At 35.8% G+C, this 26,284-nt stretch overlaps 1 protein-coding gene and 2 long non-coding RNA genes across 3 annotated transcripts in view; 2 read left to right on the top strand and 1 right to left on the bottom strand.

Moving 5' to 3' along the window:
* LOC130054394 (uncharacterized) overlaps nt 1-23,962 on the top strand; it is a 74,297-nt gene extending 50,335 nt beyond the window's left edge. Inside the window, exon 2 of the long non-coding RNA XR_008802705.1 lies at nt 23,505-23,962. This is a non-coding gene — a long non-coding RNA (uncharacterized LOC130054394). The remainder of the gene's footprint in view (nt 1-23,504) is intronic.
* On the bottom strand, nt 4,490-8,719 carry LOC125679489 (uncharacterized). Its single transcript, XR_007371829.2, has 3 exons — nt 6,689-8,719; nt 6,411-6,537; nt 4,490-5,384 (listed from the first exon to the last, which is right to left on the bottom strand). It is a non-coding gene; the product is annotated as an uncharacterized LOC125679489 (long non-coding RNA).
* LOC125671296 (zinc finger protein 708-like) lies at nt 18,355-21,370 on the top strand. The gene is made up of 2 exons (XM_048906882.2): nt 18,355-18,503; nt 20,244-21,370. Exon 2 carries the CDS (start codon nt 20,387-20,389, stop codon nt 21,113-21,115), a length of 729 nt encoding a protein of 242 aa, XP_048762839.2. The 5' UTR covers nt 18,355-18,503; nt 20,244-20,386; the 3' UTR covers nt 21,116-21,370.
* Nucleotides 23,963-26,284: the final 2,322 nt, after the last annotated feature.

Genomic DNA, 26,284 nt, shown 5'->3' on the forward strand with positions numbered 1-26,284 from the left:
GAATATTGCTACATAAAAATGGGAAGTTGACGATGGAGAAGCAGAAATCATCCCGTTTGTCATACAGTTGAGTTGTCAGCGCCGTTAATGTCTACTTTCAATAAAATATCTAAGTATGAAGCAGAAGTGGACGACTCTGTTGCTCTTCTTGGCACACTGATTTTGACTACGGATAACTCCGTTTGCCTGATCAAGATATAGGTCTCATGACCGGTCGACAGGGGATGCTTACTCCTCCTAGGCACCTGATCCCACCTCTGGTGTGTCCAGGGGTCCGTGTTTGTCCAACTATCTATTTTGTATTGCATGTAGGAGTTATGAGATTGATCACTGTTCGTTATCTTCATCTTTCATTCTATAAACAGTATTTCGTAACCATTTTACATCAGGGAATCTATGAGACAATCAAAAGAAGTTGTTGATCAGCCATCGTCGTTCGCTATTTCACATTGACAAAGGACACGGATGCAAGTTTTTCTCTGCTTTGACCTTTTGACCCAGTATGACGTTTGGGTGTGCATCTATTTGGCGACCTTTCTCGTATTTCTCCCTCTACCACTCAGGACGAGGTGATTACCGTGTAAATCGAGTTCTACAAGTTTCTGGGTACACCTCTGTAATGCCGATCAAATTGAATGCCATACTTGAATGTTGGATTCTGGATTCTAACCCGCCCGATTTTTTAGACAACCTGTCTACATTCCACCCCATATTAGACAGATTCAGATTCTTTATTTCCTTAAAGTAAACCACTCTCGTGTGACGTAATAGATTTTTGCAAAATCTTTATTTCATTAAAATTTGTGCATGATAGAATATATCTATAGGGGGAATTTTATTCACTGGGTATTATGAAAAAAATCTGGTAAACTATTTGATATTGAAAAGGTTTATATGTTCTATAAATGATCCATTCTCTATATTACAAAATGTTGTTAAGGGCAATAACTCAGATGCTGGTATTTCTTTATTGTATGCATGTTTATGACACAGTGATTTCCTTGATATCCACAATTAATTCATATATATCTATAAAGTAGTAGTTTATTGAAACTGTTGAAATTAAAATTTTGTCATTTCAGCTAACTAGATTTTATGTATTTTCATTATGCTATTTAATGAAAATGTGCGATTTTCTTATGTTTTTGTTTGTTTTTGTGTGTCTAACATCTTTAAAAATCTGGCAACATATATATTTTCTTCGGTTATTGATTAGATTAACCTAAATTAATTGGAAATCAATACAACTTTTCTACTTTAAAACTAGTCCCATGAGGGTGTAGCTAGCTTAAGGAGGTACTCTGCATCGTCATAATGCTTCACTTCCTTTAAATCATGGATGAAAATATAAATATCAGCAATATTTGCTTATTCATTTCATATATCAATGCCTGGCAGAGTAGCTCAGTAGGTTAGCACGTTGATTACTGAACTGTAGTGTGCGGGTTAGCAATCTAATTAAAATTAGATCGTTTGATCTGCTCATCTACTATCGCCACACAAGTAGCGATATAAATGGTCGGATCAAAGGATCTAATTTTAATTAGATTGTCGGGTTCGAATCCAGCAGGGGTTTTAATCTTTTTTCTATTGCTTTCTACTAAAGCTGCATGTTTTGACTAAATAAAGTAAAACTGAAAGTTTTCAGTTTCAAAATATAGTTGTACATTTCTCCATTTTTCATCAATATCAAATTTCTCTGGTGTAGCATACATCCTTAAGCTATACAGCTCATCGGTTTTTACTTTCCCATTTTCAATGAAGCACCCGTCCACGCGCGTACAGATTGCTAATTGCGTGGACGGGTGCTTCATTTGATTGGATAATAAAAAACTTTGTAGACTCTTATGAATAAAGCGAATTGGGTGATATTCATAGCATAGATAGATGATATGAATATACACATCTTGGTTTAATACAAATGCCAATGCGTACATGTGTACACGTGTATCGCCTTCTGAAGGTTCAAGTTTTGAAGGACCATAACGTTTTGTTTTTTGTTACAATCTTTTGAAGTTTATGTTTAGGCTGATATTGGTACCTCTTCCTATTTGCTATGGTGAAAACTACTGGTCAACACGTGCATGCACGTCATTTGAATTCTGAGTGGAAGATTTTTAATTCATTATAAATATTCAGCGTTGCACGGGATTTGCCATTATGTAAGGGTTAATGTACGAGTATCGCTCCATTCCTTAAAAGTAATGGACCGAGGCCCCGAAGGGGCCGAGGTCCATTGCTTTTAAGGAATGGAGTGATACGAGTACATTGACCCACTTAAAATCCACCTTTGCTGGGCCCCTTGCTACAACTAAAGTTTGTGCATTTTAATCATGTTTTACTTTTTTCATTCTTTTGTTGCATGCATTTATATCTACTTTTATAAAGGTTGACCTAATTTCCGAACACTCCATTCCTGAAAAATAATGAAGTGTTCGAACAAAAGAATGACGTCATAGGTGGATTTTAATTGAATGTGCTACACGGGCAGATGAAAACAAGCGGTATTCTCGCGAGATTATACTTATTTGGGTGAAACGTCACCAATAGATAATATATTTCCGGAATAATTGTTGGCGTATAATATGCCATATTCAAATTCGAAAAATTAATCTTAATAAAATATTTTCTAATAGATATAAAATACCCTACATATCCAATTACATGACAAATTTGGCTAGGTACATTTGGAATGAAATTACATGTTATTTTGGTAGGCTTTATATCAGAGACATATATATCATTGACTATAAATCAAATTTTGTTCTTCAATACAATATGCAAGAAAGTTGCCAGAAATTTTACTGAACTTCCATTTTTGTTGCACATAAGAATCTTAAGAACATCAGACAGACACATAGCGTGGTTTTTTTTCTGAAGGGGGGGGGGGGTAGCAGAGGATAACTCGCGATCGTCTAAAATTATTGATGATCAAACGAAAATAAAAAAGGGTCCAAAAAATCCATAACAGATGTTCTCTATTTCAAACTTCAACACCATACATGTAAAGAAGGGGGCGGATTCATCCTACCATGCAATGTAAGGGGGGGGGGGGGGTGTCAGTCAGTATATCATAATTCGCAAGGGGTGATAATTTACTATGCATGTGAATATAATGGAAAATTCAACTATATTAAAGTTAAAAGTATCCCGTCTCTGATTTAAAGCGCATGAGAGTAAAGGATATCAAATTGGAATGGGACGGTGGTAAAACGGATTTCTTTTAGATATGTATCAATATCTCACCAGAGCTCATAGAATGTAGAACTGACTTCATAATGACTTATGAAGGTGATCGGTGGGGAAATAACATATTCTGGTAATATTACTGGTTCTACAGGTGTATATTTTGTAGACAGTGGAGGGGTGGTGGTGTGTACACAGCATCTGTACAGTACACTACCCACTTCACGTGTCTGTGCATTATGCAAGCACTAGTGTTTGCAAACCTTTATAAGACACATGAAAGACTGCATTGAAGATAATGGCAGGGATGTCACTTAGGATCAACAAGCTCCACTTTTAATTTGGTGTCTGTACATCAAATAAAGTATTTCTCATCTCCCACAAAATCTTTAAAGAAAAACACTATAAGAGATAGGAGATGTCTCTCATTATTCATGGAAATAATTGTCATTAACACTATGAAATGCAGAACCACATGACCTCTATCCTTGACCTTGGTGACTAGGTATACAGACTGTTGAATAGCAGTTGACCTTTGCTGTTCACTACAACAACCTTTTTCAAGACCACCAATTCTTTTAACACAACTTCCAAGAAATGCAATAAAATGGGAAAGTCTAACAGATTGAAACACACAAGAGTCAATGTACTATAATCATGATTTTATGATTGTTTATAAGGAACTCCTTGAGAGAAATTAAAAATATTTTTAATATTTATGATCAAGATTCCTTATAGCCAATATTCTTTCAATTAAGCTTAACAAGGCATTGAAAATAGTTATTCTTAAAGGGGCATTAGCTATCATTTTGATACCAAAAAATGAATTAAATGAAATTTGCTCCATATCATACATGTATATTTCAGTGATAACACCAGTATTTAATTATTTCAAACACCTTTTAACCCCAAAACAGGCACATGAATGTGTATGAATATCACATGAATTTTGGTAATTAAATGATTATTGTCTTGCAAGACAATAATTTGTCCTTATGTATTTCTATACACTAAAAGTGACAATCTATTGTCGTTTTATTGGGTTTCTCATGTTTTTGTACAAAATAAATATTATTATTAGGCATTATATATATTCTTATTGAGAGATTTTGAATAAAAAGGTTGCCATCACTTTCACAGCTAATGCCCCTTTGACAAACTACATAGCATATCATAATTAACTTGCTGTTAATGAATATGTAACTCTTAAATTAGGTTAAGAGAATTTGATACCAATGTGCAGAATATTATATTGTAAAATGTACAAAGGTGCAGCCTTGAAATTTATTAAACATAACAATAATATTATTTCACAAAGTGTATTAATCAGTAATTGACAGTATCACTTATACCATTCATAAATGTATTTTAACATAATGCATTTAGTACTACTGTGTGCTGGATTATTTTTCAACCCCATGTAAATAATGAATTACATTCAAGGGCAACAACTCTTCTAGACACATATTCTGTTCTGAACACATTCTCTTCCATAGTCATAAGATATACATCATCATTTAAACTAATGTGTTAACATGTGCATACCATAGGAAAAGATTTCACACACATATATCATAACCTATTATCCAATGTGGAGATGTACATGGACTCCAAAGTTTAGATATTGTATGTCTAAAAATATGTTCATTTGAAATATTTTAAATAAGTACAAATGTATAATGTCAGCTACAATATGAGTTGAGGATTTTTTCAAGTTTTTCATAGCAAACTCATGATGGTATGTAAATCAATCCAAATACATAAGGGTCTTAGTACAGTTTCCAGCACATTCATTCATATTGAATTATTCCTGGTCATCCGATCTCCAACAATCTAGACATTACTTAGTTCTCTCCATGCCAAAACACATAGGACCGAGACTCTCTCCAATCCGCTCTGTTCTATTGCTATCATCTTGATCTCATTCAAGTTTCTCCATTCTGCAATCTTTCTTTCTGCTCCTACTGTTCCTCTCCAGGTTGTTTTCGGTCTCTTAAATGCCTTCTTCCCTTCTGATGCCCAACCTAACGCCATCTCACTGTCATTGTCACCTCCCCTCCATAGTCCTGGCTGCCACTTCCCTGTTTTCCATAATTTTCTGCTACTTTATCCCCAGTATCCTCTGCTAGCATCTGATATGGTAAGCATCTATTGACTTTCCACCTATTCACCTTCCAAGACATGGACATGCAAAATTTCTGAAAAAATAAATGCAAATATACCCTATGATAAATTTTAAATACATGCGTCTTAAACAGTACAAGAGGCCAAAGAGCCACATCGCTCAACGGAGTCACCTTGGCCCTGCCATTGTACAGCTGTTGTGATTTTAAAAAGATTTCAGTCTTTATTCCTACGAAAAATGTTGATCCCATATTGTGGCCAGCCTACATGAGCCCCAAAGGATTACAACATTACTGAAAATGAATTCACATTACACAGAAATGCCTCAACACCAATATGATCGACAAGATCTTGCTGTTCTGGATAAGATCAAGGTCACAAGGTAATTGATCATGGTACATGCATGATACAAAAGATCTTGCCATAAGAAATCTATATACAAAATATGAAAGCTCTGTCTTAAATAGTTGAGATATTGAATATAATAAATATGTCAGATTTTTATCAAAAGTAGGTCAAACTTCCAGGTCAAAGTCACAAGATCGAACACCGTTGCATCACATGAAAGAACTTTTCGTAAAAAATGTATATACAAAATATAAAAGCCCTAGCTTAAATAGTTCAAGAGATATCTTTAAAAAAGATTTTTCCTATATACTTGTATGTAAAACCTTTATCCCCTATTGTGGCCCACCCTATCCTCGGGGCCATGATTTTAACAAAATTGAATCTGCACTATGTCAGAGAGCTGTCATGTAAATTTGAACTTTTCTGGCCCAGTGGTTGTTGCGGAGATTTTTAAATGCCCCCCCCCCCCGCCTATTTTTACATTTTTGTGATTATCGCCCCTTTGAAGGGGGCATAGTCTTTCATTTCAACAAACTTGAATCCCCTTAACCCATGGATGATCTATGCCAAGTTTGATTGAATTTGGCCCAGTGGTTCTGGAGAAGATGAAAATGTGAAAAGTTTACAGACAGATGGCAGATACAAAGTGATTAAAATAGCTTACTTGAGCTTTCAGCTCAGGTGAGCTAACAATATATCTTTTAAGATGTTTCAGCATATATATATATCTTTTATTAATAACAACTTCTTACCCTGTCCCTTTTCTTTTCAGTGGAATGAAATCTGGGTTGTAAGATGGTAGATACATTTTTATCCATTCTTCAGCTTTCTGGAAATGTCATTTTGGAGTTTCAGACAGGCTTTGTTTCCTGAAATATACTTTAATTAAAAAAAAATGTTTAGAATTTCTGACTTAATTTTGAACTACATGTATTTGGTATAAGTAAATACTTGTAATGTTCAAGGGACATTATATGGAACGAGCACATGGGATTTTAATATCATTTATATGTATATACTTAGCTGTTACCTTCCCATTGCATGTGTCATGGAAGGATGGTTGTATAGGACATCATCTGCTGATTCACAATGGCCTTTCTTGTTTTTCCTTGATATTTCGAGTTGTACTCCCTTTTCGTATCAATTACATTGGTTTCCATCTTATGATCTGTCTAAATATTGAAACTGTTATAAGATTTCTCATATGAGTTAAAATGTAGATATTACTGGAGACTATTATTTTCATATAATTTTTCCATTTAACAAGCCTAAAAAATCTTGTATGCAGATGCTTTGTGTTACCACCATGGTTTTGACCTTCAATTCTTATTGAATCTAATCTGGGTAGATCTACAGTTCACGCTTGCCTTTTATTAATTATATTGCATCAAAATTATTTGCCTGCATCATTAAAATTGCATGTGATGCACGTTATATGTATAAATTACACCTTCTTTGAAAAGTAACATAAAGTCAAATGCCATAGTAAAAAAAAGATAATATGGTAGATCCATGAAAGTAGGTTCAAAGTAGCTAATCACCTCTATTATGATAGGATAAACTTCGTGAAGCTGGAATATTACAAAATTTTACTTATCAGATTTAGAGTTTGATACAATCTTTTTAATAGATAAAAAACACCCTAGACATTTGTTCCTTACATTTATATTTACTAGTACCTTAATTTGCTAATTAATACATGCAAAGGTAGCAGTATGTTAACTACATTCTTTGGTTGTGTGGCACTAGCATCTATTGTTTTCAAGATAAAAGATCTCCAACACCAGAGACTGAATCTTCAATTTATGCCATAAAGCAGTAGTTAGGAGAAACAAGTAATGTATAAATTCACTTAATTAAAGAAAAAGTAATTAGTTAGTATGATCTATCTCTGAATACCATAGAGGCATAGCAGGGTTGGGCGGTTAAAACCGCCCTCGGTTTTAACCAGTGGTTTTAACCGTCCCGTTCAATACTCCCCAAGTGGTCAATAATGGTCAATTGTGATTTAAACTGTCCATTTTCCTATTTTTGTACATTTCTTGCAAAGATAAAGATAAATTAAGTCTTTTCATTATATGGATCAATTGCTGATTAATATTTTTCATTAGATAATCAAATGTAATTTCATAAGTTTGATATATTTGGTTTGCTAAAACTGACCGAAATATCTTCAGCACCTACCAGAGGGTCACAGTTCTATAACATAGCTTGACTGGAGACAGACCTCTTAATACATGTACCTGGACAGATTAAGAATAAAAGGTAGCTGGACATTACCTGAGCCCAGGAAGCAGAGTAGACAGGTGTTAATAAGCATAGGTTGGGACCAGAGATGACCAGTGTACCTGTTATTGTTATGAAAACATCACTAACCCACCCTCAAATGTTTATTCAACAGTATTCAACAGTTAAAATGAAGATTGATGAAACAATACTTATACTAAGTTAGTTCTTGTTAAATTAAGGAATTTGAACAGAAACTTTTACATCTCCCCAATTCAACAGAGTCATTTGTACATTATTTATGTAATATTATGACTTCTAAGTATATTATATATACCAAACAATTTTCAATCGACCTGTATTAACCAGTTTTAACCAGTATTGATCACCGGTCTCATATCAACCACTTTTTTGCCAACCCTGCCCCGGGCAAAGACATATAACAGATATATGTTATCCGTTATATGTCTATGTGAATATGTACTGCAACGTTGCATTCTGAAAATTAAACATATACACATTTATATAATTATACAAGTCCATATTGCTCTTTTTCCAGCCAATTTTGCATTTACTAGTTCTGGTATACATGCTATAACTGATGAATTTGATTACATCCCTTGCCCCCCCCCCCCCCCCCCCCCCCCCCCATTTTCATCTTAACACTTTAGCTCCCCCCCCCCCCCCTGTTGATGTCCACTCCCCCAAATCAATGTCTACTTTCCGAATTTTTGTTGGGGGTTGGACGAAAATACAATGATCATTTCGATGTAATGGGATTGTGAAACCAGCAGGATAATTTGGTTCAGACAGTGAGTTTGGCATTTCATTCATGCACAGAATAGCCCTACTTACCTGATCTCACCTCTGATATGTCCAGGGATCTATGTTTGCCCTACTTTTAGTTTTCTATTCTTCATGGGATTTATGCGATTAATCGCTGTTCATTATTTTCACTGGTCTACATAACGGTAAGAAAGAAATAAAGAAGTTTTTCCTTCAACGTATCCGCTTCGTTTGTTTATTGCCGCCATTGCGCACTAGCATTCCGGATAAATACTAACTACCGGATACGTCTCTTTCATTTCGCTCATTTCCGCGCGAGACCATGGGTTGTTTTCATCTGCCCGTGTAGCACATTCATTTTAATTTCAATAAAGATGTTACTCTCTCGCCAAAGAGGGATATTCGCGTTTTAGCAAGAATATCTCGCTATATAGGCGAAGTGTTCCCATTCTGTTTAATTACGGTTGAAAGTTTGTTAACACCTACTGGCTGCACTGAAAATCTTAACTCTGTCCCATCAAGCGGCAATCTCTCACCAGAGGGCGTATTACGCTGCGCTACAACACCCCTGCCAACGTCTGAATGTTAAGATTCTTGGCAAAACTTATTTCTACCTATTGCATTATAAAGTATGATTTTACAAGTTTTAGTGTTAAGCTTAAAATCTTAGAGTAAGTTCACAAAAACAACGAATTCCATGATTATTCTAGTATTATTGGATGAATGAATATTTATATAAAACCTTTTAATTCGCTCAGGTGTCTCATATTTATCAGCTTCTGCGTTTATAAAATTCAGACAAGTGTTTGATTTGCTTAGATATGATCATTACAGTTTGATATGCTAAGTTAGTTTTAGTACGTTTTGATATGATTTTTAGACGTTAGTGGAGCGTAGCGGGAACGATAACTCTGGGTAGAGATTGATCAAGCGGGCGCTTGTAAAAAGGGCCCTCATTTCCGATCAAAGACAAATAAGGACCATAAATGTAAAATAATGACCTATCCTTACCAGGATCAGTGTAGTGTTTGAGTGATTTTGCTTCGATCTTGCGTTGTTTAATTCCGGCCATGGTAAGTCTTATTAGACCCCTGAAACTCAATGTAGGATCCACCACTATCTTTCGATAAACGAAACTGGTTGCATTCTAATTTACGATGTTTGTCCATACCCCGTAATCCAAAGATTTTACAATTGTAGTAGATGTCACGTTTGATTCACTTTTGCCTCACGTCAACAGACAATTAGGTCCACATCATATTCGTACAAAACTTTACTCTATTCCATTGAGGGTTTGACACACGTTATTTGAAGAAGCTATGGCTAGTCTATACTTGGATTTTTCAACACCTGAATATAGAATGAACTCTATGATTATGGATGTTGCCTACCACAGGCTCTATAAACCAGCACGGACCATGCATGATATTCCTTCCAAATCATGCCGCCAGTTCCTTAAGCTCAAATTTACAAACAAAGGAATAGATGACGTCAACATAAGCAACATTCTTCGTCATAAAAGGGTTCAGTCATGTATTCCAACTTATTTCAAGTTCAAGTCTACACCCTGTATTTCCTACAGCTATACTTCTACTATTGCATCCAAACTTTTTAATTATAAACAAACGTTGCAGTGCTTAGATATAGACCATCTTATACGTAATCCACCAACATGTTCTTGTTCTTCATCTTCTTTCAACTATAGTCCAGCTGGACATGTCATTACTGGTGATGTTGATATAGTTGAAAATGAGGACCTCAAATCACTTATTCTTAAAGGTCCTAAATACAGAGAACCTCGGTCTTTTAATTGGCGACAGAACTTCATCTCTATTATGATTTCTGTCGAAGATTATGCCAGACGATGGGCTAAATATGAAAAAGAAGAACTTGATACATTGTCAGAATGGGTTAAAAGAATAAGAGGGATATTAAAATTCCGCATTAGACACATGAAAACAAAAGTACGTACCATCTATCCTTCTGTGTTAAGTAAACCAGAAGTGATAAAAGCATTAGATAGGTTACATGAGGAATATGTTTAGGTTCTAGCTGACAAAGCTAGTAACAACACTGTCTTTGTATGTAAGGCTCATTATTACAACTGTATTTTAAACGAACTTGCCATTAATTCCACTTTTGGTAATCATACTTATACTCCAACTGCCCTTTCAAAAGATGAAATTCTTCAAAACCATGCTTCAGTTTTAGACACATTTAATATTCCAGTCAATGGGTCGAATGAATATGAGTTACCGTACCTATACTGGATTCCTAAACTACATAAAAACCCTTACAAACAAAGATACATTGCTGGATCCAGTAAGTGCTCTACCAAGCCCTTATCTTTGCTCCTCACGAAAATGTTAACAGTTGTGAAGGAGAAACTTCAAACTTACTGTGCGACTACACATGCCAGAAGTGGTGTTAATCAAATTTGGATTCTAAAAAATTCTAAAGAACTTTTAGTAAACTTGAAATCACAGAATTTTTCCCAAATCAATAGCATTAAAACCTATGACTTTTCAACACTATACACGACCATTCCTCACGATAAATTAAAGACTAGACTTTTTGACATCATAGACAGTTGCTTCTTCAACAAAAATGGAAAACGGAAATATTCATATCTAGTGATCAGTCATTCCAAAACTTACTTTGTTAAACACCACTCTGATTCCACGCACAAGTACTCTGAAGTTGAAATAAAAAATATGCTAGAGTTCCTCATTAACAATATCTTCGTGGTCTTTGATGATCAGGTCTTCCAACAGTCTGTTGGAATTCCCATGGGCACGAATTGTGCTCCTTTGTTAGCTGACCTGTTTTTATATTCATATGAAGCAGAATTTATTCAAAAACTTCTACGTGAGAAGGAAATATATCTCGCTGTGACTTTCAATTCGACTTTTAGATATATCGATGACGTTTTGTCTATTAACAATGATAGCTTTCATTCATATGTCGATTTGATATATCCCTGTGAGCTCGAAATAAAGAACACCACAGAGTCGTCCACCTCTGCTTCATACTTAGATATTTTATTGAAAGTAGACATTAACGGCAAACTGACATCTCAACTGTATGACAAACGGAATGATTTCAGCTTCTCCATCGTCAACTTCCCATATCTATGTAGCAATATTCCATTATCACCTGCATATGGTGTTTATATATCTCAACTGATTCGATATGCAGGAGCTTGTTCTGGGTATAGTCAGTTTTTAAATCGAGGTAAGCTACTGACAAACAAGTTGATGGAACAGGGATTTCAACAGTCTCGATTGAAGTCAGCATTTCGCAAATTTTATCGTCGTTATAACGATCTAGTCCGTCAATACAACCTCGCATTGGGTCAAATGCTGTCTGACGTGTTTCATACCGATTGTTAAGCCGTTCTTTGCACACTGATTTTGACTGCGGATAACTCCGTTTACCTGATTAGGATATAGGGCTCACGGCGGGTGTGACCGGTCAACAGGGGATGCTTACTCCTCCTAGGCACCTGATCCCACCCAGGGGTCCGTGTTTGCCCAACTATCTATTTTGTATTGCTTGTAGGAGTTATGAGATTGATCACTGTTCGTTATCTTCACCTTGCATTAAACTCGGAAATTATATTTTTAATGGATATCGACACGGCAGCGGGCCTAGATGTCGTGAATTCTGATTTGAACTTCACCTTGTGTTAAAATTGTCACTGTCAGGTGGTGTTCAATAATTTATTTACACAGTACAGTTTTAAAAAATATGCAAATGATGGTTCCGCCCACTGGTGTATCTCCAGTTATTGTACACTTTTTATAAAAGGAAAAACACCACAGCCAAGATACAATGTATATGACATTGGCTAGGTAAAACAGGCAAACCTTTTTTGAGCCTGCGTGTTTTCAGTTCGAATGGGCCTTTGATAAATGTTTGAAGGTATATTTTACACTAGTGTAGTGGAAAAATATGTTTGGTATTATCTGATATTTAAATATTGAGGCACCGATGTAAAAATACGGAAAGATATGACCCAAAACATGCACAGATATAGCTGTGTCGTAAATCAGAAAGGTTTGATAACAACGCAAGGTTTTCTGCAGAGTTTTATTTCCGCAGCTAGGTAAAATGCAGTTATATAGAACAAATTATTGTGAAAATAACACAATGCTTGTTAATGTATGTTGTCGGTAAACACGTGGTTTCCATGGTATAATTTTGTTCACGGTTGACATGCTGCTGTGACTTACAGTACATGTATCATATTGAACCTTTTTTCACTCATTAATGCATCACCTTTAGTTCACTATAGACCCCCTTTACTTTTGTTTTTAACCAGACTTTGGCGGAATAAAGATCAGTCATGTAAAATATGTGTGTGTGGGGGGGGGGGGCACTTTTTTTTTTTTTTTACTATGATCCGATCAATATAGGCCTACATGTAATTATGTAGTAGAAGTTATATTCCAATTTCTTCAAATTACAGTGTAATGCTCATAAACTGTCACTACTATAATACTAATATCTTGTAAAATGTTAAGCTAGATCAAACATCGACACAAAAATAACATCGGAAATTACCCGCTACCAAAATGTCGTACTGCACGACTGCATCCGCGTTTCCGATCGCGTCTGAGTTTACAGGGTGTTTCATCAATCGGTTGGGTGTTTCATATGACGCGGTCGCGTTATCGAGAATCGCTTTTTGATACCAACGTCATAGATAGTGAACGTCATAATGTTATGAATCGTCACAGTAATCCACTTTCCTGAACTACCAGTGTTGCTGCTAAACATGGCTGATACCATTGCTTTTTACTTAGTAGAAGAAGGTATTAAGCAGAACAAAGATTCTACTCGTTTTCAGAAGGCTATAAGTCAGATAATACTGACTTGTGCAGAAGCTGAATCAACGTATGTACAAGAAATCGAAAATTGGAAGTCGAAATATCAAAATGAATGGCCCAAAGAAGTTGGCGGAAAAGATCTTTTTCAATTCTTCCAATCTGCCCCGTCTGGAGATGTAGACCGCTTGGTAGAGATTCATAGAAATATTTTTGATAAGCTCATGGTCAAGAATGGTCCCTATCAAAATATCATAAAACTCACCCGGCAGGTGCAGGAAACAAGGTTAACAGGAATAGAGGAGAAATTTAAGTTCTACAACAAACAGCGAGATGATTTAGAAAGCTCTGTCAAAAACCACAAGCAGTCGTTGGACAACTTGAAAGTCCAATTGATCGAGATAGAAGAAAAAAATTCCCAAAGGAGCAGAGGACATTCTGCCAAGAGCGTGCGAAAGTTACATTCCTTGAATACGCAGATGTCTGATCTCCGATAACAAATCAAAACAACCTCAGCAGCTTGTATGGAAGTTGAGGCAAAGTTACAGTCTTTCGTCAGTAAGAAGAAGAGGGCCCTACATATGATGTTTCTACAACTCAAGGAATTGGACAGAGACAGATATTCCGTGATTTGTAAAGTGGTTTCAGAGTTTGTGAAAGAAATCACTCCGCGATATAACTCAGTTGGTGAAAGTATACATGAGAATCCGGAATCCGTCAAGAATCTTCTAGAAATTCACAACCAGAATTGGAAACAAACAGAAGAAAGGGCGAGGCTCAAGAAGGCTGGACTTATCACGGGGGTTGATATGTTCTTGGTGACCAATCCTTCTGTTCAAGAGAATCTAGATTTATATGTTACAGAGGAGGGAACAAAGACCAGGAAGAGGCAAACGGTCCCACCACATCCTTTACCCCATTGACAGCAAGACCTACTAGAGAAAAGTACTCACACAGTTCAAAACACAACAGCCTCTCCTGCAAATTTTGATACAATGATAAAATGCAAACGAATCATGAAATTTCCGTCACCGTTGGTGACAGAATATTCGGAAGATGACATAGAAACTTTAGAACTACCAAACGAGACATTCTGTCGTCTACCAAGTCCGTTCATGGTCAAGGAATTCTGTGTGGATGAGGCCAAAACGTGCAAGACGATAGAAAACAACCATCCCAGCAGAAAAGCGGAAGGAGATTACTTAGTGGTGAACGAAGATATTGGAAAGATGCGCAACGTAAAAGTATTCGTCACAACCAGTTACAAAGCTCGAAGTAACAAAGAACTTACTATTAAGAAAGGACAAGTCATAAAGCAAATAATGGGAGATAGCGAGGAAGGATTTGCTTATGGGTGGATCCGTAAAACCAAGCTATCAATGAAACGATACGGTTGGTACCCTATAAGCATTGTGTCATGTCAGTAAAACCATCACACTTAGTACGGTACGTACTGAAATACATTGAAAATGAAAAAAAAGTTCTTTTTCTTTTAACTTTAGAATTTGCTATCTTTATGAATTACGTTGGATTGAAAGAATATTGGAATTAGAAATGGGCAGAGTATCACATGAAAAATCCGATGTGTAGTAGTGATTTGTTCAATGACATAATGGTAAAAGGTTTAATATATATAAGATATTGGTAGCTTATTACTATTATTTCAAAAATACTTACTTCAAGTATCTCTGCTCAAAATAAAAAAATAACAACAAAACAATCAATTAATATCAGATTTTGTTTGGTTATGCCAAGATTTCAATTATTTGTCGCGTACGTTAAAAATTAACATTTTCTCATGTAATCGCTTGTATCATTGACTACGGTAATTTAGTTTTATATGTTTGAACTTGGTGCTTTGTATATAACTTCGTTTTATCGATAGATGTGTTCACGTGTACTATTGTCACGTGATATTTATTTTATAACTATCAGGAATGGAACACTATGATCGCCATTTAACAGCGTTAGTAGTAGTATACTTTTGAGGATCATTTATTCATCCTTAATATCCTCTATTATAAGGATTATAAAACTATATGCAATATCAAATATCTTGTATACATAGAAAAAGTGAATACATATACTCACCATTGCCATTGCAAAGGAAGTCTTTCCAAAAATGTGTATAAAATGTTAATGTATTTGGTACCCCATTTCAATTACACAATTATACAGTTGCAAAAATATTTGGGCTCTTGTTTGTATATAGAAGTCAAAGGAAAGTTCATTGGAGAGAGACAGTTTGAGAATATGGCATGCTGCAAGGGGATGCCTTGTCACTGTGGTGTTTAAAGGTCAAGGGTAGAAAATTTGACCACCATGTGAAGTTATTGATCAAGACCAATCTTCATGCATGGGATTTCTGCAAAGTACACTATTCAAGTTTTCTTTAATTATATACACATTTTGCGACGTTTAGGTAAATGCAAATGGAATGGAACCAACTTAGAACAAAATTTAATCTGCAATTTCATCACAAATAAAATGGAAGAAAATTTGACGTATTAAAAGACAATCAGGAATTGTATCGCATAATTGTTAAATTTGAATAAAGATGTTTTTTTCTTGATATGAACACATAGTCGGGATCCAGAGGTAGGACCTATTGTCATCCGTCGTCCGTCGTACATATTGTCACCCGTCGTAGATACTTGTAATTTGTGCGTGGTCTACCCTCATGGTACATGTATTGTCGTCCATTTGATAATTGCTATTTCCGGCCGCGATAGAGGGAAAGGAGAGGTAAGATAACTGTAGGTATCTCTGTTGAGAATATTTAGTTATGGAGGCCGAGGTCGCCTTTTTGTCAATCCCATTCAATGATAACGTGTTTGGCTGTTTCAATTTTTTTTTTATGTTTTATGCAGAAATAGAATACAAAAAGACATGTTTATTTATACTGGTAGTATAAATTTGAATTTAACATCTGTTTGATATGTCAATGGACGGCACTAGATGCCGTGCGGGTATGTACATATTGCCGTCGACGCACAATATGCTCCATCACGAGGGATGGACCATTTATTTAATGTTCACAGAGCGTATTATCCCCATTCACCAGTACTTATGAAAATGAAAACACACATTTCGAAATTTTTCAACCCGTTTTATATCTTTTAAATGAATGTTTCAAAATGTTTAACCGTATTTTGTGAATATACATTTTCTCACTAATGGTGCTTGTGGGTTCTTTGTTGGACATAGAGCCTTGACATTGACTTGTTCGTACTAGGGCGCTCTGTGTGGGATCTCCCAGTGAGATGCTATCTCTCCGAGTTCTCCAGGAAGCAAATAAATACGACAGCCGAATAGTATTATGGTGATATTACCAGAAAATATCTCGAAACTTCGATCTCAAAATTTCAAGATAATTATTTGAAGATTACGAGAACAAAATCTCGAATTTCGAGATAATTACGATCAAAGATGTCAAAATTTGAGAGAATTTTCTTGAAATTAGAAAATATTTCGAAATTTCGGGAAAAGATTTAAAAATTACAATGAAATGTATCTCGTAATTACGAGGTGATTATCGAGAACTATTGAGATCGTCACCTGTTGAAAGTGTGTCTGTGGTGACGGTCCTCGGCTTCCTGTAAATGAATTGTATCAACAAACCGTGTACTATCACGCTTATACACGTATCATGTTATGTCAAATATACCTCTTTTATAATTTCTCTACAAAAACAAGCTTTAGTTTTTACGATTTTATGAAGAACAAACTTTTAAAAAAAAATGTACATTTCATCAAATGTGTGAAGAGGGAGTTTCACAACCAGACATACGAACTCAACCATAGGTCTACGCATGTGCACTGTTTCATTCTAGACTATTTGATCATAATGCTCATAATCCTGTATATGCAAGGATATATGACATGGAAGGGTTTAGGACATTGAAATACAAAAAATCTCGCCAGTTTACTTTCGTTTTCTATCAATCTATGTAGACTGGTTTCTTTTCGACTAAGAACTAGTTGCCAAGTAACCCAAGTGTTGACGGTTGATTAGGATTGATCAAATTCATCAGTCATGGTATTTGTTCTGGATTTCAATATTTAAAGATATCGTAAAACAAATCCTAGTTCATTCGAATACCAAACTGGAACCAGAATCGGACAAGTTCACCATGCCAAATAAGATTAGAACGGAGTTCTCTTATCAAAGAAAATTGGGCAATTCACCTCTTTGAATTTGTGGTGAAGTCGAAAGCACTGACCATTTTTTAAAGGTCATTGAAGCAAATAGCACATAAAATAACAAAGAAAGAATTATTTTTTATTTAAGGTAACAATATTTTTAAAAACATATCTGACTTTCAGTTTCTCTCCCATATAAGTATCTCCGTACACCCTCATAGTCGTCCCAGCACTGGTGAAGTCTGTGCAGTCCTGTGTGAACAATATATTTTCTCAATCGTTCGACGGTCCATATATACGTCCACATTCACTGAGTAGCCGGGACACAGTCCGTGCACCCTCTTCTTGCCAGCACTGGTGTAGCCTGAATTCCAACCTGGCTTGTTTTCTCCGCTGATCCCGAAGAATCTGCTCCTCGCTAACGAGTCGGAATGTCTCATACCATAGGCAAATATCATTCAAAATTCTCTATTGATTTTTATCACAGGATTAAAGAGTAAATGTAAAGATTGGCTATTGTGACGTAACCCATATCACACAGTGCAGAATCTGCTTCATCACTACCAAGTATATATTATGTAGAGATAGATAGATATATCTATTTTGTATTGCTTGTAGGAGTTATGAGATTGATCACTGTTCATTATCTTCACCTTTCATAGATAGATAGATATAGATATCAGCACGACTCGGCTTGGTTTTATTGTTCCCTGTTTTACCAGTACCTACAAAAGCAGCGTCGTCACGTCGCTGTCTTCTCTGGTAAAGAACCTACTGAAAGTCAGTAAAATAGTCTGATTATTCTTCATGGAGGGAGTGTTGAGAGGAAATGTAACGACCAAGCGAGGCGCCGTGATTCAGGTAAACATCGCTACGATTTACATTTTTGTTAATGCGTCATGGTTTGCAAAAGAGGACGGTAAGCTAAAGTGGTCATAATTAAACCCCCCATTGTATCCGACTAAATCAGTTAGAAAATCGATTCAAGAACAGAAATGGTCGGTTTACTTTGAGATATGTTATTTATCGCAGAGATAGCAATACAAAAATATTGGAAAATGACGTATTAAATGTAGAATTTAAAAAAAAAAAAAAAAAAAAAAAAACCGCACAAAAAACCCCAGAAGCACTTTTATATCTTCAATATTTTTATAACATCTATTATAGATGTACAAGGTCTGAAAAATGTCAAGTACAAGCTGTGAGAGAAGTTTGTTGCTTGTAAAAGTAGGTACCATATTTAAAAATGACAAAGTTCATCTACATCACGTATATGTACATTTTTCGCAAGAACAGGCGCTTGGATGTGGCAGCAGCTACACTCTGGAACTCTCTGCCTGATACCCTCCGCCGTTGTCAGAATTTGAACACTTCTAAAAAAAAAAACATTTAAAAACACATCTTTTTAGACTTCCATATTATTAGTATTATAGGTGGTTAAATCTTTATGGTTTCTTTACCATCATTTTAACATGACTTTTTCAAGTGTATAATTGTATATTTATTTCAACTATTGTATTTTATAGCATTTGATTGTACGGCGTGGAACTTTTTTCATGCATATCATGTTTTAGATTTTAGTAATTTTACTTCACATTATTGATGTTTTTCTAGCATTGTTTTGATATTATCGGTCTTAATGCTATTATAATTTCCTTTTACTACGTTTATAACATGCTGTATCATTTTTATTGTGTGCAGCGCTTTAGAGTGGTTATTCATAGTCATATAGGGCGCTATATGAATAAATATTATTATTATTATTATTATTATGTCCAATCACTTCCAATCACTTCCAGAAAAACACATGCACATCTTTAATGCTTCCATATCGTACAAAGGATGTCAAATAAATGAGGAGTTGTTTACAAAAGTAGATACTGTCTATTCTTATAAACTGACAAAGTTCAACTACACGTAAAGTTTTCGAAAGATGTATGATAATTTTTAAAAAGACACATGCACATCTTCAATGTGTCCATTACAACTGTACAAAGTCTGAGGAATATCAAGTTAGAGGTATGAGAGGGGTTGATCGCACAGAGTATGTACCTTATTACAAGGACGCCAGCCCGTTTGCACGTTGTACAACCCAGTCCAAAAATAGATGGCAGAATCACAGTTTAAGATGCATTTGAAAGAAATTATAATTTTTAAAAAAAAACTGATCAGCATACAGATTTAAAGTAATTCATTTATACGCAGATATAAACTCTAGGGGAAAAAGGAACTTATTCAGATGATCTTTTATTTAGATAAATATATAGATATTTTATGGAAAGTATATATTAACAGCAAACTAAAAACCCTATTTTATGACAAACGGGATGATTTCGGCTTCGCCATCGTCAACTTCCCATATCTATGTAGCAATATTCCAATATCACCTGCACCTCTCAACTAATTCGATATATGTTCCATATATGCACCACGTGTTAACTACTAGGCTTCAAATGTTCACCCCTTTGGTTCATATATGTACCACGTATCCACCACTCGGTTTTATAATGTGCCACATGTTCGCCACCCTGTTAGGTTCTGGGCCTCTTGTATCTTTTTTTCTATTCATTCATTGATTTAATTTTTTGCTCATTAAAACAGGATGAAAGAGACGTGGAGCAATTTCTAATTCCACTTGGAAGTGAAAAGAAACACATAAAGACACATACTGGTAATAAATCTTATAGTTATAATCTCTGGAAAAAAATCAAAATAAAGCTGAAAGATTAAAGAAACACGAAAGAATGGATACAGATGAAAACCCTTGTAAATGTGACGTTTGTGGGAAAGAATTTAATGCTGCAGACCAACTGAAGAGGCACATGGTAGTACACACTGCAAAAAGACCGTTTAGATGTGAAATGTGTGTGAAGGGGTTCATATCTAGAACTTCTTTACAGAATCACCTGGTAACACACACGGGTGACAGATCTTTTAAATGTGATGTCTGTGGATTAACGCTTAGTCTAGCAGGAAATTTAAAGAGACACATGAAGACACATGCAGGTGAGAAACCTTTTCAGTGTCATGTATGTGGGAAAACCTACCGAACAGAAGGGTTATTGAAAAGGCACATTGCGACGCATACAGATAATAAAAATTTTCAATGTGATGTATGTGGGAGGGCGTTCAAAGCTAGATGTTTTTTACAGAGACACAAAATAACACATACAGGCGAGAAACCTTATGAATGTGGTGTGTGTGGAATGGCGTTTAAATCTAGATGTGTTTTAAAGAGACACATAGTAACGCATACAAGTGACAGATCCTTGGAATGTGAAGTCTGTGGAAAGGGATATCGTCTAGCAGGAAATTTAAAGAAACACATGGAGACACATACAGATGAAAAACGTTTTCATTGTGGCGTATGTGAGAAAACCTTCCGAGCTAGATGGAATTTAAATCAACACATGAAGACACATTCAGATGATAAACCTTTTCAATGTGATATATGTGGGATGGGTTCAGGATAAATTTCTTCTTAGAGAGACATATGGTAACACATACAGGCGAGAGACCTTATAAATGTGATGTATGTGGCAACACTTATACTCAGTTAGGAACTTTACAGATACACATGAGGACACATACAAATGAGAGAGTTAATAAATGCACATTCTGCGGGAGGACATTTCCTTGTGCTCAAAAGTTAAAGAAACACATGAAAACACATAATTACAAATGTGATGTCTGTGGAAAGGCTTATAGTCGATTAAGGTATTTACGAATACATAAAAAGACACATACAGGTGATGAAGATAAAACAGGTGATGCACTATATAGATGCGATATATGTGGGGAATATTTCGACCAGTCAAAACATTTACAGGCACACATGAGGAAACACACCAGTTCTAGGCCATATGAATGTGATGTCTGTGGAAAAACCTTTTGTCAATTAGGAAATTTACAATCACACATGAGGACACACACAGGCGATCCACATAATAGTTCAGCGGGAAGGGGATTTCTGGTTTAGGGACCGTAAAAAACACGAGGATTCATACAGGTGATAAACCTTATATGTGTGATGTGTGTGGTAAGACATTTAATGTTTCATACAACTTACAGAAACACAAGAGAACACAACACAAGTGATAGACATGCGCATTAGAAATATTGCAGTGAAAGCTGGAACCTACAGAGGCTTGATATAATGTGCATTAGAAATATTGCAGTGAAAGCTGGAACCTAGAGAGGCCTGATATAATGTGCATGAGAAATATTGCAGTGAAAGCTGGAACCTAGAGAGGCCTGATATAATGTGCATTAGAAATATTGCAGTGAAAGCTGGAACCTAGAGAGGATGATATAACGTGCATTAGAAATATTGCAGTGAAAGCTGGAACCTAGAGAGGATGATATAACGTGCATTAGAAATATTGCAGTGAAAGCTGGAACCTAGAGAGGCCTGATATAACGTGCATTAGAAATATTGCAGTGAAAGCTGGAACCTAGAGAGGCCTGATATAACGTGCATTAGAAATATTGCAGTGAAAGCTGGAACCTAGAGAGGCCTGATATAATGTGCATGAGAAATATTGCAGTGAAAGCTGGAACCTAGAGAGGCCTGATATAACGTGCATTAGAAATATTGCAGTGAAAGCTGGAACCTAGAGAGGATGATATAACGTGCATTAGAAATATTGCAGTGAAAGCTGGAACCTAGAGAGGCCTGATATAATGTGCATGAGAAATATTGCAGTGAAAGCTGGAACCTAGAGAGGCCTGATATAACGTGCATTAGAAATATTGCAGTGAAAGCTGGAACCTAGAGAGGATGATATAACGTGCATTAGAAATATTGCAGTGAAAGCTGGAACCTAGAGAGGCCTGATATAATGTGCTTGAGAAATATTGCAGTGAAAGCTGGAACCTAGAGAGGCCTGATATAATGTGCATGAGAAATATTGCAGTGAAAGCTGGAACCTAGAGAGGCCTGATATAATGTGCATGAGAAATATTGCAGTGAAAGCTGGAACCTAGAGAGGCCTGATATAATGTGCATGAGAAATATTGCAGTGAAAGCTGGAACCTACAGACATGATATAACGTGCATGAGAAATATTGCAGTGAAAGCTGGAACCTAGTACAGAGGATGATATAATGTGATGATAACACAATTGATGGACCTTATACATGTAATGTATGGAGGAGGGCACTAAATGTTAAATGGGACATCCAGGGGTACATTTATGAATAATACTCACCAGATACAACTAATTACGATAATGGGAAGAAAAAGATTTGAATGCATGTCCTCCCTTTTCATTTGAGTCCTAGTACCACTGAGTTCAAGTTATTTCCTATATTAGAAAATCTACATTTAGGTGTTACTCTTATGCAAAATTCAACGAAATCACATTTTCTTAGCTAATCTTTAGCTCACCTAAGCCGAAGGCTCAAGTTAGCTTTTTTTATCAAAACGTTCCGTTGTCTGCCGTTTGCATCGTTGTTGGCGATATAAATTTGTCAATTTTCATCTTACTCAGAACTACTTTGCTAATTTCAACCAAACTTGGCACAAATCATCCTTGGAGGGGATTTAAGTTTGTTCAAATGAAGAACCATGTCCCCTTTAGAAGATAATCATAAATATGCAAAAATAGGATGGGGTCATTCAAAAATTTCCTCAAGAACATCTGAGTCAGACTAGATCAAATTTACATGGCAGCTTCCTGACATAGTGCTGATTCAAGTTTTATAAAAATCTTGGTTCCCTGGGGTATGGTGGGGCCACTATTAGAGATAAAAGTTTTACTTGCAAATATTTACGGAATCCTCTCAACCGCCATTGGGTCAAAAATGTCAAATTTACATGGCAGCTCCCTGGCTTCATGGGGCCGCAATAAGGGATCAAAGTATTACATGCAAATATATAGGGAAAATCTTTAAAAGTTTTCTCGCGAAACGCTGGGCAAAAAAAGTTAACGTGGAAGCTTTCTGAAATAGAGTAGATGCAATTTAGTTAAAATCATGTCGGGGGGGTCAAGGCGGGGGTCAAGGCCGCAATAGGGGATGAAAAGGTTTACATGCGAATATATAGGGAAGAGATTTAAGTATGAGTCAAGGTGACTCAGGTGAGTGATGTGGCCCATATGCCTTTTGTTTTAAATCATGAAATGGCATACATATTGTACCAGTTTCAAGAATTCCTTTTGAGTCAAAGTTTGTATAGGCGGATGTTTCGTCAAATTTTGTCCACTTAATATAGACTTAGTTCACTTGCTGGATTATGTATTTTTCAGATATCCAACATGTCTTATAGTTTTAAATATGTTTGTCTTTAATCAGTATTTATAAAACAAAACTGTCACTTGAATATCTGTTGTTGTTTTTTTTAGAATAATGATTGATTGATACGGGATATCGGAACTAGAAAATTTTGGAACTCTTCAGAAAAAGAGGTTGCGAAAATTATGCGTCACTTGGGCATCTCTTGTATACAAATTGGTGATGGTTAAAGACAACTCATTTGTGATACAAAAATATCTGCCTGGTTTGAAGATTATTTTTCAGAATGTTGCAAATGAATGTCCTGGTATCAAAACATGAAATATTGGATAAAATTTCTGAAGTTTGGCAGCGGAGATAAAACAAAAATCTCCAGACGCCCCCCCCCCCCCTCCCCTTCTTGACATCGCGTTAAATTATCATTTATCAATACAACATTTGTTATTAGTACTTGCAAAGATCGATTTATTAGCTGGTTACTTGATATAGTAGCGGTGAATGGTAGTGGAAATGCAAATTAAGGTTAAATTGATGAATTGAACTCATACATGTACTGAAGGATATTCCCACCACCCCCTTTACGATTTAGGGGTTTGGGCATAACTGCTTTTTTGCTAAGATTTTTCATGTTAATCTAACGGCACCTTTTTTGTTTGTTCCCTACCCACCAACTTTCAAATACGACGCTAGACTGTCACTGAACTCACTATATCATAGGAAGTAAGTTACATGTGCTTGTTCACTGAAAAAGTTGCCCAAGTTCACACAGAAAACGTGATCCCGTTGGACATACTAAATATTAAAACCGTGACGGAATCGGAGACGAAATAATGCTTCCGATATTCCGTATTGATTGTATACTGTTTAACGTCCCGTTCGAGAATATTTCAATCTTATGGAGACGCCATCATTGCAGGTGAATAGTTGACCTTTCGTGGCTCTAGCTCTTTAGGCCTATGCTTGGCGCTTACAGCCGTTGAGCGGGGAGAGATCTTTAACGTGCCTCGCCTGCTGTGACACAGGGTTTCGGGTTTTGTAGCCTCATCCGAAGGACTACCCCATTTAGTCGCCTCGTACGACAAGATGAGACTGACTATAGTTAGTGATGTTTACCATACAACTGATGAGGCTGACTGTAGTTAGTGATGTTTACCATACAACTGATGAGATTGACAGTAGTTAGTTATGTTTACCATACAATTGATGAGATTGACTGTAGTTAGTGATGTTTACCATACAACTGATGATACTGACTGTAGTTAGTGATGTTTACCATACAATTTATGAGATTGACTGTAGTTAGTGATGTTTACCATACAACTGATGATACTGACTGTAGTTAGTTATGTTTACCATACAATTGATGAGATTGACTGTAGTTAGTGATGTTTACCATACAATTGATGAGATTGACAGTAGTTAGTGATGTTTACCATACAACTAATGAGATTGACTGTAGTTAGTGATGTTTACCATACAACTGATGAGGCTGACTGTAGTTAGTGATGTTTACCATACGACTGATGCGATTGACTGTAGTTAGTGATATTTACCATACAGCTGATGAGATTGAGTGTAGTTAGTGATGTTTACCATACAACTGATGGTACTGACTGTAGTTAGTGATGTTTACCATACAATTGATGAGATTGACTGTAGTTAGTGATGTTTACCATACAACCGATGGTACTGACTGTAGTTAGTGATGTTTACCATACAATTTATGAGATTGACTATAGTTAGTGATATTTACCATACAACTGATGAGATTGACTGTAGTTAGTGATGTTTACCATACAACTGATGATACTGACTGTAGTTAGTGATGTTTACCATACAATTGATGAGATTGACTGTAGTTAGTGATGTTTACCATACAATTGATGAGATTGACAGTAGTTAGTGATGTTTACCATACAACTAATGAGATTGACTGTAGTTAGTGATGTTTACCATACAACTGATGAGGCTGACTGTAGTTAGTGATGTTTACCATACAACTGATGCGATTGACTGTAGTTAGTGATATTTACCATACAGCTGATGAGATTGAATGTAGTTAGTGATGTTTACCATACAACTGATGGTACTGACTGTAGTTAGTGATGTTTACCATACAATTGATGAGATTGACTGTAGTTAGTGATGTTTACCATACAACCGATGGTACTGACTGTAGTTAGTGATGTTTACCATACAATTTATGAGATTGACTATAGTTAGTGATATTTACCATACAACTGATGAGATTGAGTGTAGTTAGTGATGTTTACCATACAATTGATGAGATTGACTGTAGTTAGTGATGTTTACCATACAACCGATGGTACTGACTGTAGTTAGTGAGGTTTACCATACAACTGCTGAGATTGACTGTAGTTAGTGATGTTTACCATACAACTGCTGAG

The sequence above is a fragment of the Ostrea edulis genome, chromosome 4, assembly GCF_947568905.1.
Source record: "Ostrea edulis chromosome 4, xbOstEdul1.1, whole genome shotgun sequence".
Taxonomy (NCBI): Eukaryota; Metazoa; Mollusca; class Bivalvia; order Ostreida; family Ostreidae; genus Ostrea; species Ostrea edulis.